This window comes from Branchiostoma lanceolatum, chromosome 1 (assembly GCF_035083965.1).
Source record: "Branchiostoma lanceolatum isolate klBraLanc5 chromosome 1, klBraLanc5.hap2, whole genome shotgun sequence".
Taxonomy (NCBI): Eukaryota; Metazoa; Chordata; class Leptocardii; order Amphioxiformes; family Branchiostomatidae; genus Branchiostoma; species Branchiostoma lanceolatum.
In genome coordinates, this window is record NC_089722.1 from 42,607,935 (window position 1) to 42,622,426 (window position 14,492).

General features: G+C 44.9%; 1 protein-coding gene across 1 annotated transcript; it reads left to right on the plus strand.

Annotated features, from left to right (window-relative positions):
• The first annotated feature begins 5,955 nt into the window (after nt 1-5,955).
• Nucleotides 5,956-14,453, plus strand: LOC136424045 (NACHT, LRR and PYD domains-containing protein 3-like). The gene is made up of 6 exons (XM_066412457.1): nt 5,956-6,809; nt 9,006-9,101; nt 9,832-10,092; nt 10,249-10,311; nt 10,938-13,752; nt 14,201-14,453. The coding sequence occupies exons 1-6, from the start codon at nt 6,536-6,538 to the stop codon at nt 14,265-14,267; spliced, it is 3,576 nt and encodes a 1,191-aa protein (XP_066268554.1). The 5' UTR covers nt 5,956-6,535; the 3' UTR covers nt 14,268-14,453.
• The last annotated feature ends 39 nt before the right edge of the window (nt 14,454-14,492 follow it).

Sequence of the window (14,492 nt, forward strand, 5' to 3'; positions counted from 1 at the left end):
ATACACTGAGCTCTAGTGCAAGCTTGACAGATGACTCCCCGGTTGCTACATCCACTCCACTTAGATCTAAGCAGGGTAACCCCAATATGAGGGGTCGTGGTTTCAAAAAGACCAATGGTAAACTCTTACTGGTAAACTGCCAGAGTATTCGAAACAAAAAAGCCGAACTGGCGACTGTAATTGACACGTACAAACCAGATATAATAGCAGGCACAGAGTCATGGCTCAATCAAGACATAGCAAGCAGTGAGATATTCCCTGACAACTACATAGCTCACCGTAAAGATAGACAGACTGGCCCTGGAGGTGGTGTATTCCAGATTAACAGGGATGATTTGATTGTCACACACAGGCCAGATCTAGACACAGACTGTGAGATCATTTGGACACAGACTCAACTAGCAGGAAAGAAACCACTAATGATTGGTACATACTATAGACCTCCATCGGACCAGGGCAATAGCCTGGATGAACTGGACAAGTCCATAAGTAAGATGGGACCTAAAATTAACTCTGACAACGTGATCATCCTTGGAGACTTTAACACACCTGGTATAAATTGGGATGCTAGCACTACAGATAACACTCAGAGCAATTCAGGACAGGCACAGAAGCTACTGCACTTAGTGGATAACCATGGGTTATTCCAAACAGTTCAAGAGCCCACTAGGAATGGTAATCTCTTGGACCTGGTCTTAGTTAATAACCCAAACATAATCGAAAAGACCACAGTAGTTCCTGGAATAAGTGACCACGACATGGTATTGGTGGATGTCAACCTTGCACCCAAACAAAACAGGAAACCCAAGAGAAAAGTGTACATTCGAACTAAAGCTGATGAACCGGCCATCAAGAGTGACCTAAGTGATTATGCAACGAACTTTAACAAACGAACCGAGGATATGTCCGTGACACAGAAGTGGGATGATTTTAAAGACAAAATAAAGCACACGATGAACTTGCACATCCCTAGTAAAACAACATCAAGCAGATACAACCTGCCTTGGTTCAACAGAAACCTAAGAAGGCATTGTCGTAAGAAACAACGTCTTTACAACAAAGCTAAGAGAACAGGGCGAGAGGAAGACATGAACAAATACAAGAGAGTTAAGAAGGGCGTACAGAAAAGCATAAGAGCAGCACATTCAAAATATGTGGCAGACATACTGGGGGAAGCAATAATTGACAAACCCAAAACATTCTGGTCATACATAAAAGGCCTAAGAAGAGACCTTGTCGGCGTAGCCCCTCTAAAGATTGGTAATTCCATTGTCAGTGATAGCGAGAAAAAAGCAGAGGCACTCAGTTCACAGTTTAAAAGTGTGTTCACAGAGGAAGACACAACAAACATGCCAACTCTCGGACAGCCCTGTACCCCTCCCATGGAACACATAGTGATTTCCCCTAATGGTGTCGAAAAAATGCTCCAAGGTCTCAATCCATCTAAAGCATCTGGTCCAGACCAAATACCTCCTTGGTTCCTCAAAATGACAGCCACCGAAATAGCACCTGTGTTAACCAATATTTTCCAACACTCGTTAGACACAGGAGAAATTCCCAAAGACTGGAGGGATGCAAATATATGTGCCATTTTTAAAAAGGGAGATAGAGCTGTCCCCGGCAACTACCGACCTGTATCACTGACCTGTATATCCTGCAAACTACTTGAACACATTATCCATAGTCATGTCATGAAACACTTAGAAAGTTTCAACGTATTGACTGACTACCAACATGGATTCAGAGCAAAGCGATCCACAGAAACACAGCTTATATTGACAGCTCACGACATAGCTGGCGCACTGAACAGTAAAAAACAGGTAGATCTAGCAATTCTTGATTTTACTAAAGCTTTCGATAAAGTCCCACATAGCAGACTCATCACTAAACTAGAGCACTACGGAATTCAAGGCACCACACTAAATTGGTTGAAGGCTTTCTTGACCAATAGGGAACAGACGGTAGTGGTAGAAGGCAAGGCCTCAGCTCCAGTTAGAGTTGCGTCAGGCGTACCACAGGGAACTGTTCTGGGACCGTTACTCTTCCTCCTGTACATAAATGACTTACCAGACCAGCTTGATTCAAATGTTAGGTTATTTGCCGATGACTGCCTGTTATATATAGAGTTGTCCACACAGAGTGATTCACAGCTTTTGCAAGAAGATTTGAACACACTCGAAGAATGGCAAAGCAGATGGCTAATGCAGTTTAATCCGGAAAAATGTTACATCATGCATATAACAAACAAACGAAACCCAATTGTAACCACCTACCAGTTCTGTGGACAGGCTCTAGCAACAGCAAAGAGCCACCCGTACCTAGGCGTTACATTAACAACGGGGCTAAAGTGGAACACCCATATCAACAAAGTAACAACTAAGGCTAAACAGACATTGGGAGTGATCAAACGTAATTTGTGGGCATGCCCAGCAAAGGTAAAATCACTTGCATACACGTCTCTAGTAAGACCAAACCTTGAATATGCTGCAACAGTTTGGGATCCATACACAAAGAAGGATATAGATAAACTCGAGAGGGTGCAGAACCAAGCTGCCAGATTCTGCACGAACAACTATGAAAGGGGCGCCAGTGTAACAAAAATGAAAGCAGACCTGCAATGGATGTCACTTGAGGACAGGAGAACAATGTCCAGACTTTGCATGATGTACAAGATGACTAATAAACTTGTGGACGTACCGACTGATAAGTATCTAATGCCAGCTCAGAAGAGGACCAGAAATAGTCATGCTTTTAAGTACCAGAGTTATCAGCCAAGGATTGACGTGTTCAAAGATTCGTATTTCCCGAGAACCATAGTAGAATGGAACTCGTTGTCATCAAGTACTGTAGGAGCTTCATCACTAAGTAGCTTTAAAGAACGGTTGCAGTCAGATATGCAAAGACTAGGTGTAACAGACCGTTCGGTGTAATATGACCAGCTGCTGCCGCGCCGCGTGCCTGCGAAGCTGGTGTGTTACGCCTGATGGCGGTTATACCGGCTATATAGATACAGATACAGATGTTCCAACACCCCATAATTAAGCCTATAAACCCAAACCCTTTACATGTACACGTACACCCCCATGTTCCAACACCCCCTAATTTAGCCTAAAAACCCAAACCCTTTACGTGTACACGTACACCCCCATGTTCCAACACCCCCTAATTTAGCCTAGAAACCCAAACCCTTTACATGTACATGTACACCCCCATGTTCCAACATCCCCTAATTTAGCCTGTAAACCCAAACCCTTTACATGTACATGTACACCCCCATATTCCAACACCCCCTAATTTAGCCTAGAAACCCAAACCCTTTACATGTACATGTAAACCCCCATATTCCAACACCCCCTAATTTAGCCTAGAAACCCAAACCCTTTTCATGTACATGTACACCCCCATGTTCCAACACCCCCTAATTTAGCCTATAAACCCAAACCCTTTTCATGTACATGTACCCCCCCCCCCCCATGTTCCAACACCCCCTAATTTAGCCTAACCCAAACCCTTTTCCTAACTCTAACCGAAATAAAGCGTGTTGGAACATTGAGCTGTTCGCAGTCAGGCACAGATGAAACACCGGCCACCAAAAGTCTGGAAGAGCTTATGAGATTTCCAAGTCAAATACAGTCAAACATAGGACTGTCAGAACATAGGGCTGCCCCCTTCCGGCATCGTGCTCTTGAAAAAAGAAATTTGAAACATGTCCTTCCAGATTTTAAGTGACCAGCGTTTGATGAAGAACAGACAATCTAATCCCAGGTGCCTGTTGCCGCGACGACCACGGCGGGTTCGGAGTCCTTGCTGTTCTTCAGCTGGACAGTCCACAGGTCCTGGGGCACGACCACTGTAGAACAACGGGGGAGGGGGGCGGTGAGGTCAGGTTGTTCAAGTTCATTCAAAGTCAGCATAAAGGCTGCATCTTCTGAACCCAATTTGTCTACAAAAAGTATCTAATAATTTTATATTTTGAAAAATAGGTGGCTGCCCAACGTTAATAGTTTTGCAGGTGGCTTTGCAGACACGCACACACACACGCGCGCACACACAAACACACACACATGCGCACACATGCACGCGCACACACACACACACCTGTTAGTGGAAAACAATGGATACGATGGATACGTACGTGTTTCCCCGGGTTTGAGCGTGACGTCGATGGGTTTGCAGGTGGTTTCGCAGGCGCGCACACACACAAACACACACATACACAGACACACACACGCGTGTTAGTGTAAATCATGATACGTACTAAGTGTTTCCCCTGGTTTAAGCATGACGTCAATGGGTTTGCAGGTGGTTTCACAGGCACACACACACACACACGTGTTAGTGTAACAGTGTATACATACATGTTTCCCATGGTTTGAGCGTGACGTCAATGGGTTTGCAGGCGGTTTCACAAACACAAAGAACCACAAACACACAGTCACGTGTTAGTGTAACACAAGTGAATACGTACATGTTCCCCCTGGTTTGAGCGTGATGTCGATGGGTTTGCAGGTGGTTTCACAAACACACAGAATCGCACACACACACACACACACACGTGTTAGTGTAACAGTGAATACGTACATGTATCTCCTGGTTTGAGAGTGACGTCGATGGGTTTGCAGGTGGTTTCGCAGATGGGATCCGGTTCCAGCCGGTACAAGCCGAGTGCTCCTCAAACGGCAGCTACGGAAACACGGAACAAAAGGTCTTCAATTATGTGGTTCTTTATTACAAATATGAATGGATGAAGGGCAGGTGTTTATTACTTTTACTGGCTCTCACCCCAGCGTACTTGTTCAGCTAAAAAGCCGCATTAGGAAAACATACAATTATATAGCAGTTATCCTGTATACAAACATCGAGAGATTGAGTAAAAGAGAGAGAGTGTGTGAGTGCGTTCGTGTGAATGAGTGCATGAGTAAGTGAGAGTGAATGAGTGAGTGTGAGAGAGTGCATGAGTGAGTGAGAGTGCATTAGTGTGTGCATGAGAGTGAGTGATCATGAGCGAGAGTATAGGAAAGAGCGAGTGCATGAATGCGAGAATGAGTGTGCATGAGTAAGCGCATTAGTGAGTGAGTGCATGCGAGAGAGTGCATGAGTTAGTAAGTGAGTGCATGAGCGAGCGAGTGAGATAGAGAGAGCAAGTGAGTAAGAGAGTGATAATTACCGGCACAAAGTGTTTGATGTTCTGTCCCTTCGACACGAAGACCCAGTTGGAGTCCTGGAAGCCGCGTGCCGTAGAACTTCCGTACGAGCTTCATGCCGTCACGCTCGCAGTTCCTCCAGTCAAATATCAGACACAGGGTGTTAGAGGTTCCTCAAGCACAACTAGAATTTCTTCCTCACCACTAGTACATTGTACTATTGCTAGATGTTGGTTCTGCATTGAGGCATATGAAGATGCACTTAGACCTTCGAGTTTACGTTCGGCAGTGATTGGTCATTATTGATCCTGAAGAGGACGACAGTGGTCGTCAAAAATTCAATCCGTGAAAGTTGGAAGAAAGTTTAGCATTGTATTATAATGATACCTACCAACGCAGATGAGCTTCCATTATAAGGTGCACCTATTGTAGGACCTGGTTATGTTTCCAAGTTGCACAATGTACTGTCATGTATTTTCATTGGTCAGCCATTACTTAGTAGCAAGAGGGGAAGCGGAGAAACCTTTTCTCGGGGCTTAGAGTAAGAAGTACATGTGTGTGTGACTTCAGTCAAACGTCTAAGAGGTCCCTTTCACACAACCAAGTTCTTTTTCTTACTTGCATGGTTTAGGTAGGCTGTCTACTCAGGTCAGTCTATTTTCTAGAGAATGATTGACACCTTGCTTCTCACGAGTAGAATATGGTCATATGGCCTTCTTCATCCATGATCGGGTATGAAATGGACGAAAGGTGGCCAGCCGGTGGCTTCGTTCTTAGGGTTGTTGACCCCAAGCAGGCCCTAATGTTGTACCTTTGGGAAAGGCGCTTTGCACCTATTATCCTCACTCGAATCAGGTGAAAATGAGTTCCAGTGGATCAAACCTTACAGTCTGATCTTACACAGCTTTTACATACTGTACAAAAACTGGCGTGTTACGTCTCAGCTTTTTCACCGGGTTATGCCAGACAAACAAACAGAGACTCCGGAACCATGATAGACAGCACGATCCGTCACCTTCCACCTTTGAACTCTAGCTCTACCTGGCTGGCATACCACAGGTAACAATAGGACCGTGCCACAGACTTCTAGGGGTGATGTCTATCCCTGCGGTTCCATTTTTACACAAATATACGGCATTTGGATATATACAGCATATAGCCGGTTCACATCTTGCTAAATGGTAGCATGAGCCCGGAAGTGGAGGGAATTGAGGCTGAGAAGGAGGGAAGAAGATACAATGATCATTAGTAGGACAGAATGTGGCCCCCCTTCTTTTAGCTTCAAATAAAATGGTCCTCGAAAACACACGGTGACAAGCGTGCACATAGAGGTTGGGGATTTCCACTGGTATCGGCTGGTGTTGGTGCCAGCCGATACTTAACTTCTCCAAATGGCGAACAATCCTCGCCAGGATCTGTACCTGGAGATATCTCGGAACCTTGTAGATCAAGAACTAAGAGATCTCCGCAACTATGTCAGCGGTGCGAAGATTTTACCAGCGGGATTCGTCCAAAAATCCGACGCTCACCAGATCTTTAACCAACTGGAGAAAGAACAGAAGTTAAAGTTGGGAGATCTAAAGCTTCTGTCGGACCTGCTGAGAAAAATCGGCAGACATGACTACGCTGAGCAGGCAGAGAAGATCGCTGAGAATGAAAGGAAAGGTACGTCACACAATTCAAGGCTAACGGTATAACGAACGCTTATACAGTGATCGGTAATCTTGTAGGCAGATTCAAACTTTCTGAAAACTTTTATACAAAAATTAAATTCACGCCAATCACGGTGCTAAAAAAATGATTGTGATGACGATGTTACCCCCTTGAGTCTGAGTCCAGAAAATCTGTTACCGTCTCGACTTTAGGTAGCACCTTACATGCAATGTTGTTAGTTGGGAGTCAAACCCTATCTAATATGATATAATAAACGTTTTTGTGACGGAATGTAGCCACATCGAAAATAGAAATATGGAATGCGATAGGTCCTGTTGATACTAAATGTTTTGATGCTGTGCGTCAGGTTGAACAAGTCATGTGCGATACGCTACGTGATATTTACATTTTACGAATTGCGCGAACGCATTGGACCGAGCTTCAGGTCGAAGGTTCATTTTCTAATAACTTAATAATGCACAGAAGAACTCTCTTAAGACTGTATGTGCATTTCTGTGTCTTTGTACAGTGTGTTTATTTTGTTGCCTTTCAATGACAAAATTTGTTTCAAGACGTGAATGTAAAGAGTACACCTGTTGTTGCAAGTCTTAAGCCCTGAAAGTCCTGCTACTTGCTCCCCGTCGAAAGACTGGACAGAACGTGTTTGCGCATAACCTGATATATAATAGACCACTGTCATGGACATCACCGTGCTTTGTCCTAGCGGCGTCTGGAGTTCAAAAGAACAGTTTGCTTACTGTTTACGCACCGAGTGTATAATCCAAAGGCAGTGAGGTCGTCCATGTAACCTTTTGTCTTCGGCCTGGCGTGCTGACGTGTGAAGGTTGATCAAATTTCGCCTCATCTATATAAAGGCGGCAACCTTGGCTGCATCAGAGGTCAAATCGGGCCAGGGTTGTTATTGATGTAAACGGTCATAAACAAAACAACGGTTGCTGGCTTCAATTATTACCCATGCATGATAAGTTGAACATTAAGCAAAATTCGTAAATATGCGCTTCGCGCTCCTGGCTTTTGTTGGACATACACGTGACTCTTGTTGTCAGTGCGGCTTTTATATTACGGCCCGGCACTCCCAGAATGCCCCGGTTGGGAAATGTGACCCTTGCATTCGTCGGGGTAGACGAATTCGAGACGTCATTTGGCAAAACTGGAACTTAAGTCTTAAGGTAAAATACTTCGAACTTAGAAAGTCAGTCACAAACATTAGCATTACAATGTTTACCGCACTAAGACTGCCCCGCTCTACTAGTAGACCCCCGAGTAGACCCGACCTCTTGTTCCAATTAACGAAATCCTTGTGGGAGCTCAGGCTGCCAGGCTAGCCCGCCCTCAGGTCATTCTCCAGACTTCCACCAGAAGCCCGGGCTGAGGCTCCGCCTACCTGTCACGTTAATTTAATCTCTAAGAAATTCAGTAAATTCTGTTGCTTAGATACAGCGCGTGTTTTCACCCAGAATTCTATGCGATTCAAGATGGTGGACTCGGTGAGGTAAATGCATACTTCTACCGAAAACATCGCCATGTTTTGGGTCTATAATACACGCTGTTGCGTTTACTAGTCAGGAGTCAAACAGCCATGTGAATCCTCTTTCCCGTGGAAATAAGAATAAACATGCTATTTTGATATTTCCTTGTCTGGTGGGTTTTTCTGGCCAGAAATTCGACGACAACATAAGGGGGAGGGGGGCAGAAGGCAGTAATTCACGAAAGTTTGGAGGGTTATACAGTGTTAGAACCCTACAGTTTTCCAGATGTAGAACCCAGGCCTGGCGGACCTGTCAAATTAGCGCGCCCTGAACGGCAGCCTGGACAGATTCCCCGCCCTGATCAGGCCCTGCAGGGACACACTGCGTGCCAGCCCCAACTAGCATAGTGGAGCCTTATAACATTGTAATGGAGATGTTGTAATAAGGTTTGGAAATTAGATGTTAAGCATATTAATCTCTCATTCTTAGAACTACTATTATGTAATGTATTCCTAATTGCAATGCTGCTGGGATATCAGTTGATAGCCTGGAATCCCGACCTATTTATAGCTGCCGGGGTCTCTTCTGTCCTCCCTCCGCAAAATATTTTGCGGAGGGAGGACAGAAGAGACCCCGGCAGCTATAAATAGGTCGGGATTCCAGGCTAATCAGTTGATACCATTGCTAATATTGTAATCCATCTCCCTGAATGAAACAGGTTCAGCCCAACCCTCTACCAGCCAGCTGAAGAGGAAGGGGGAGGATGGAGAAGAGTTTCCTGTGGAGAAGAAACCAGCTCCTTGTAGAGAGGAAGGTGAGATGTTATATTTCATATGATTTTTTTATAACCCACTTCCGATCATTGTAGGAGGCTGAATGAATATCCCTGGGCCACATGCATGTTTTCATTTCTGAAAATCTCAGCCCCTGGCTTTGCAGAGAGGACTAATAGTTGAAAGGAGGGTGCATGCCTTTGTCTGTGAGGCATAGGGAGCTATATCCTAGCGTTAAGCGTTAAAGACAGGATAGTCCTGTCGAGAAGTCGAACGCCAGGTTGACCGAAAGTCACAACGGAGCGTCCGGTTGTGTCGGTGTTGCAGACTAGTTTTGCAAGATCACCACCCAATGAATACATAGGAACAATTCAATAAACTCGATCACAAAACCTTTCGATCACAAAGTCAATTTCTCGCTCAGCGTTGCAGCGATCCCCCATAAAGACCCTTCTGAGAGGTCCCACATACATGTGTGTAAATGTATCCAGGGCTCGAAAGTATATGCAGGTTTGTGCAAGTATTTTAGATGTCTGCTTGCACCTAACCCGCACTAGAGTTGCAGTTAAGGTTTGTGACACTAAAGAAAACGAGTGTTGCAGGTAAAATCTACTGGTACAGGTGGCCAGTGCAGGGATGCAAAATGAGCCCTATAAATAGTTATGAAAGAATAAATGCATGACTGAATGGATGGATGGATGGATAAGTTGTATGTTATGTTCACTTGATTGGAAATGATCAGTAACATTTCTTTTCTATATTGCACTACAGGCATTTGGAAGTACTTCTACTACATCAAGGAAAGGGTGAGCTCAGACTGGAAGGACCTGGCCTTCCATCTTGGGTTTGAACGACCCGACATCGACAACATCCATGCGAGAAACCGAGATGACAAGTCTCGCTGTATGGACCTGTTGGAGGAATGGCTCAAGCGTAACGGAGAGAGAGCCACCATAGAGGTCCTGATGGAGGCTCTGTCTGAGGCAAACCTGCAGAGTGTTGTGGATGGTCTAAGGAAGTTCAAACTTCAAGGTAAGAAGTGTTTTATTCAGTCTGTACTCTCTACCTCAATATCTTCCTTCTTGATGTCATTTGCATATAGTTCCCCTTTTCATTCCCTTTCAATATTATGTTCTGTTGCTTTTTATTCAAATTACTTTAAGATATTTCATATAATCCTACTTCCAGAAGTGCCCTTCCCAGTTCCAGTTCCAGTTGGAGATGCAGGAACAGAGTTTTCATCATTGACAGGTGGGAATCGCTTGAAACTATACTCTAGGAAACGTTATTTCTGAAATATCAAGTTTGATTCTACAAGTGACAACAGGCTTGTGACATTAACAGTTTAACTTTGAAATTACAAAATGTATTCACAGCTGGTAGACAATATAACAATAGCCAAATCAAATCCTTGCTATATTGGAAGGCTAGGACTTGGACAGGTTATTACTGAATGCAAGGTACTATGATGTACAGGAACTGTCCAATGCAATCTGTCAACGAGTACCAGTGAGATGTCAAGCTGACAAGGTTTATTCTCTGATGTATAATGTCTTAAGTTTGCTCTTTCCTTAGATTATATTCTCAACTTGTTTGATTTTTAAATATTAGAACATCTTAACCCTTAAGGTGCCAATCCCGGTTTAAACAGGGATACATGCCTTGTATGCTGGGCCCAATAATAGGGTATTCCCCAGAAGAAAACAGCTTTGCGTGCGTGTAGCGCTCGAAGCCTGGAAGTTAGGGGAGTTAAGACCGATGGGTGTTTCGTGGGTTTTGTGATAAAGGTCAGGGGTCAGACATTTTTTTTTATTTTTACTTGGCTGAAAAACCTGGTAGCTGGTTAAAGTCTTAGAACAGTGTCCTTTCTATTCCAGATGTGTTCAAGAAGTCTGTGAAGAAGTACTATGAGTTGAAACTGTCTCACTTTAAGCCTCTGATCTGGAATGACAACTTCACACTCGACCTCAGTGACATCTTCACCCAGTTAGAGTTGATGCCAACAAGTAAAAAACAACTCAAAAGGCAACAGCCTAAAAAACATCCCTGGTTATTATCAGTCCAAGAAGAAGAAAGAAAGAAAATAAAGTCACTAGATGACTTGTTCAAGCCAGACATCACAGGACTGTCCACAGCACCAAGGTGCATTCTGATTGAGGGTGAAGCCGGAGGGGGGAAGACAACGTTTCTGTCCAAAGAAACCCTAGATGCCGTCTCACAGAAAACAGAGCTGGGCAGACGGCATGACATCATCCTGTTGATCCGACTCCGGGAGGTGAGAGAGGGGGAGACCATAGAGGAGATGGTGTGGGACCAGTGTGTTGATGAAACAAGTGAAGGTATTGATGTAGAATCCATCAGAGCAATCCTACAAAGGAACAAGTCCCGTGTGCTCTTCCTCCTAGATGGGTATGATGAGCTGCGGCCTGAGGCCAGGGCAGCCGGGCAGGCCATTCCCAAACTGTTATCTGGCAAGATGTACCCCAACAGCACGATTGTGATCACCTCCCGACCCTTAGCAGGAGTGCAGCAGTACACCCGGCCAGACTGTCACATACACATCATGGGCTTCTCTAAAGAACATGTGGAGAAATACATCAAGCAGTATTTCTCTGTTGTTGGGAAGCAAGAACTGCCAAAAGCGCTTACTGTACAAGTCAAAGATAACAAACTTTTGAACACTTTAATCTATACACCAATTTTCCTGATGTTTGTCTGTGTGCTGTGGGAGGAGGACCAAGAGATGGTGTCTACTGGAACAATGACGGGGCTGTACAACAACCTTCTTACATGTCTGGTTAGAAAGTACTGTGAGCGGGAAGGAGTGGACATGCCAACAGAAGGGCTGCCTACAGAGGTTGCTGAGTCATTACTGCAGCTCAGCAAGCTTGCGCTAGAGGCACTGCTGAGGAATGAGACCCTGCTTGATCTTACAGAAGCAAAGAGAGAAATAGTGAACTGGGAGTTGTTGTTAAAGCTCGGTTTGGTCTCCTTGGAAGTTTCTTCCTCAAAGTTGCATCCTAGGAAACACCTGAGCTTTTCACACAAGACCATGCAAGAGTTCCTTGCCGGACGATATGTTGCTCATGCTCTGTCTAACCAAGACATTGTAGAGCTGCTCCAGCTCACCTCCATAAGCAAAGCACTTCAACTCAGCAACCTGCTTCAGTTCACGTGTGGCTGTGACTCACGGGCAGCACAAGCTGTGATGGAGGAACTGAGCAATCTTAGTAAGAAGGAGTTTTCACATTTACGATTAGATGACTTTCAGAAGAATGCCCACCCACCTGTAAGGCCAGAAATAGAAAAGTCAGTTGGAACTTACAGGAGGTTCATGTTTCTCTGCCTGGATATTCTTAATGAAAGAAAAGAGCCAGACGTACTGCAGTCTGTCAGCAGAGCCCTGCCATTTATCATCATGAACCTCCACACACACAGGAAACAACATGCTGCTCTGAAGTATTACTTGGAAAACATCCAGTCATCACATCTCCCTGATAGAATGATACTAGAGTTGTCTAGTGCTAATAGTTCAGAAGCTCTTCAGTGCCTAGAACAGATTGTTGCTTTCCCCATTCCTGGCCTGCCGTTAGACCTGAGACTGAACCATGTAACATTTTATTCACCTGATGAGACAGCCAGGCTGGTTTCAGTTCTGAAGAATGTCCCTTCTCTGAGGGTGCTGGATCTGTCAGGCACAGGCCTAACACCATCATCACTCCAGCCACTTGTGCAGGGGTTCAGCCACATGTCTCTGTTAGAGGAGCTGGATCTTTCTTTCAACCGTGCCCTTGGTGATGCTGGGATGGAAGTTCTGAAACTTGGGCTGTCCAGTGTTCCACACCTGGCTGTACTCCGTCTTAGGTGGGTCTGCATGACAGCTGTGGGTATGTCATCCCTGGCTCCCTGCATGCATCACCTAGTGGGACTGAGAGAACTGGATATACATGGTAATAAGATTGGTGACACTGGGCTGGAATCTCTCACCTCCATCCTCCCCATCTTCACTGCCATGCAGGTGTTGGACCTGTGTGCCATCGGTATCAGCCCCACAGGCATGCGAACACTTGTCCCTGCACTGTGTCAGCTAACCAGACTAATCAAACTGGACATTAGTCATAATGCCATAGGAGACCCTGGGCTGGAATGCCTGGCTACTATCCTCCACCACCTCACAGCCATAAAGGTGTTACTTCTCAGTAACACAGGTATCAGTGACAGGGGAATATCATCCCTGATCAAAGCTCTGCCTCACCTGGCTCAATTACAGGTGTTGGATGTGCACTTGAATAAAATAGGGGACTCAGGGATTGTCTCACTGGTGCAAAAACTCTGCCAGCCCAGCAGTTTGGACATGGAGCAAAACCCACCTGGTGACAAGAGTCTGACCACAGCCCCTCACTATAACAACACACTACAGAAGCTGCACATTGGGGAGAATAGGGGAATAACAGGAACCGGACTGGGGAGGGTCGCACAGCTCATCAGCGCACTGCCGGCACTGACCAGGCTGGACATGTCTGGTAACAGGGACACACACCTGTCTGACACCGCTGCCATGGCTCTGGCCGAGGCTCTACCCAGACTCCCTGCCCTGGAGTGGCTGTACCTGGAGCACATCTCCATGAAGCCTGCAGGGTTCCAGGCTGTGATGCAGGCTGCTGAGGAACACACAAAACTGGCGTGGCTGGGGTGAGTTATATCGGTTATCCTATAGGCATACTAGTACTGTACTCCAGCGATCTTAAAATGACTCTAAGAATTCAGAATATTTTTATAGTATAGGTATGAAATGTGTGAATTGACTTTTGCGACTAGACAAGTCCAAGACTATCTGCACAGTAGTTAAAACACCCTTACACGCATGTTCTAATATTATACTACAACAAGTACGTTTGTGAATATGTCATCCAGGAAATTGAAGAATGAAATTGTAATTCAATCTATACCACTGGAAACCAGTTTGAAGGTATCAGTGAAATAATTATACATGTCAGGTGGAAACATTTGCTAAGTTTATACTGTAATCCAGTGGTATCATCATCATATCATCATCATCCAGTGGTATAGATTGAATTACAATTTTGATTAATGTGTTTTGATTAAGTAGGCATCTCTGTTTTCCTTTCCCCATACACAGGTACACTAGGCGTGGAGTTCCTGAGGGAGCGGACACCACAGCCAGCTGCCTGTCGCTGGTCGGCTGAGTTCCCAACATGCCTAACTGTTCTGTACCTGTCTCGGCTGAAGTCAGCATACTGTATTCTTCAGGTTATGGTAACGCCAACATGTTACAGACATCATGTATCTATCTATATCAAATGAGTCATTTAATTGAGCTGTGGCCAAATTTGGTAATGCTTGAAAACATAGCTTTGAATGTACACACATGTACATACTGTACCTGTAATAAAAAGGCAGAGCATGCCGAG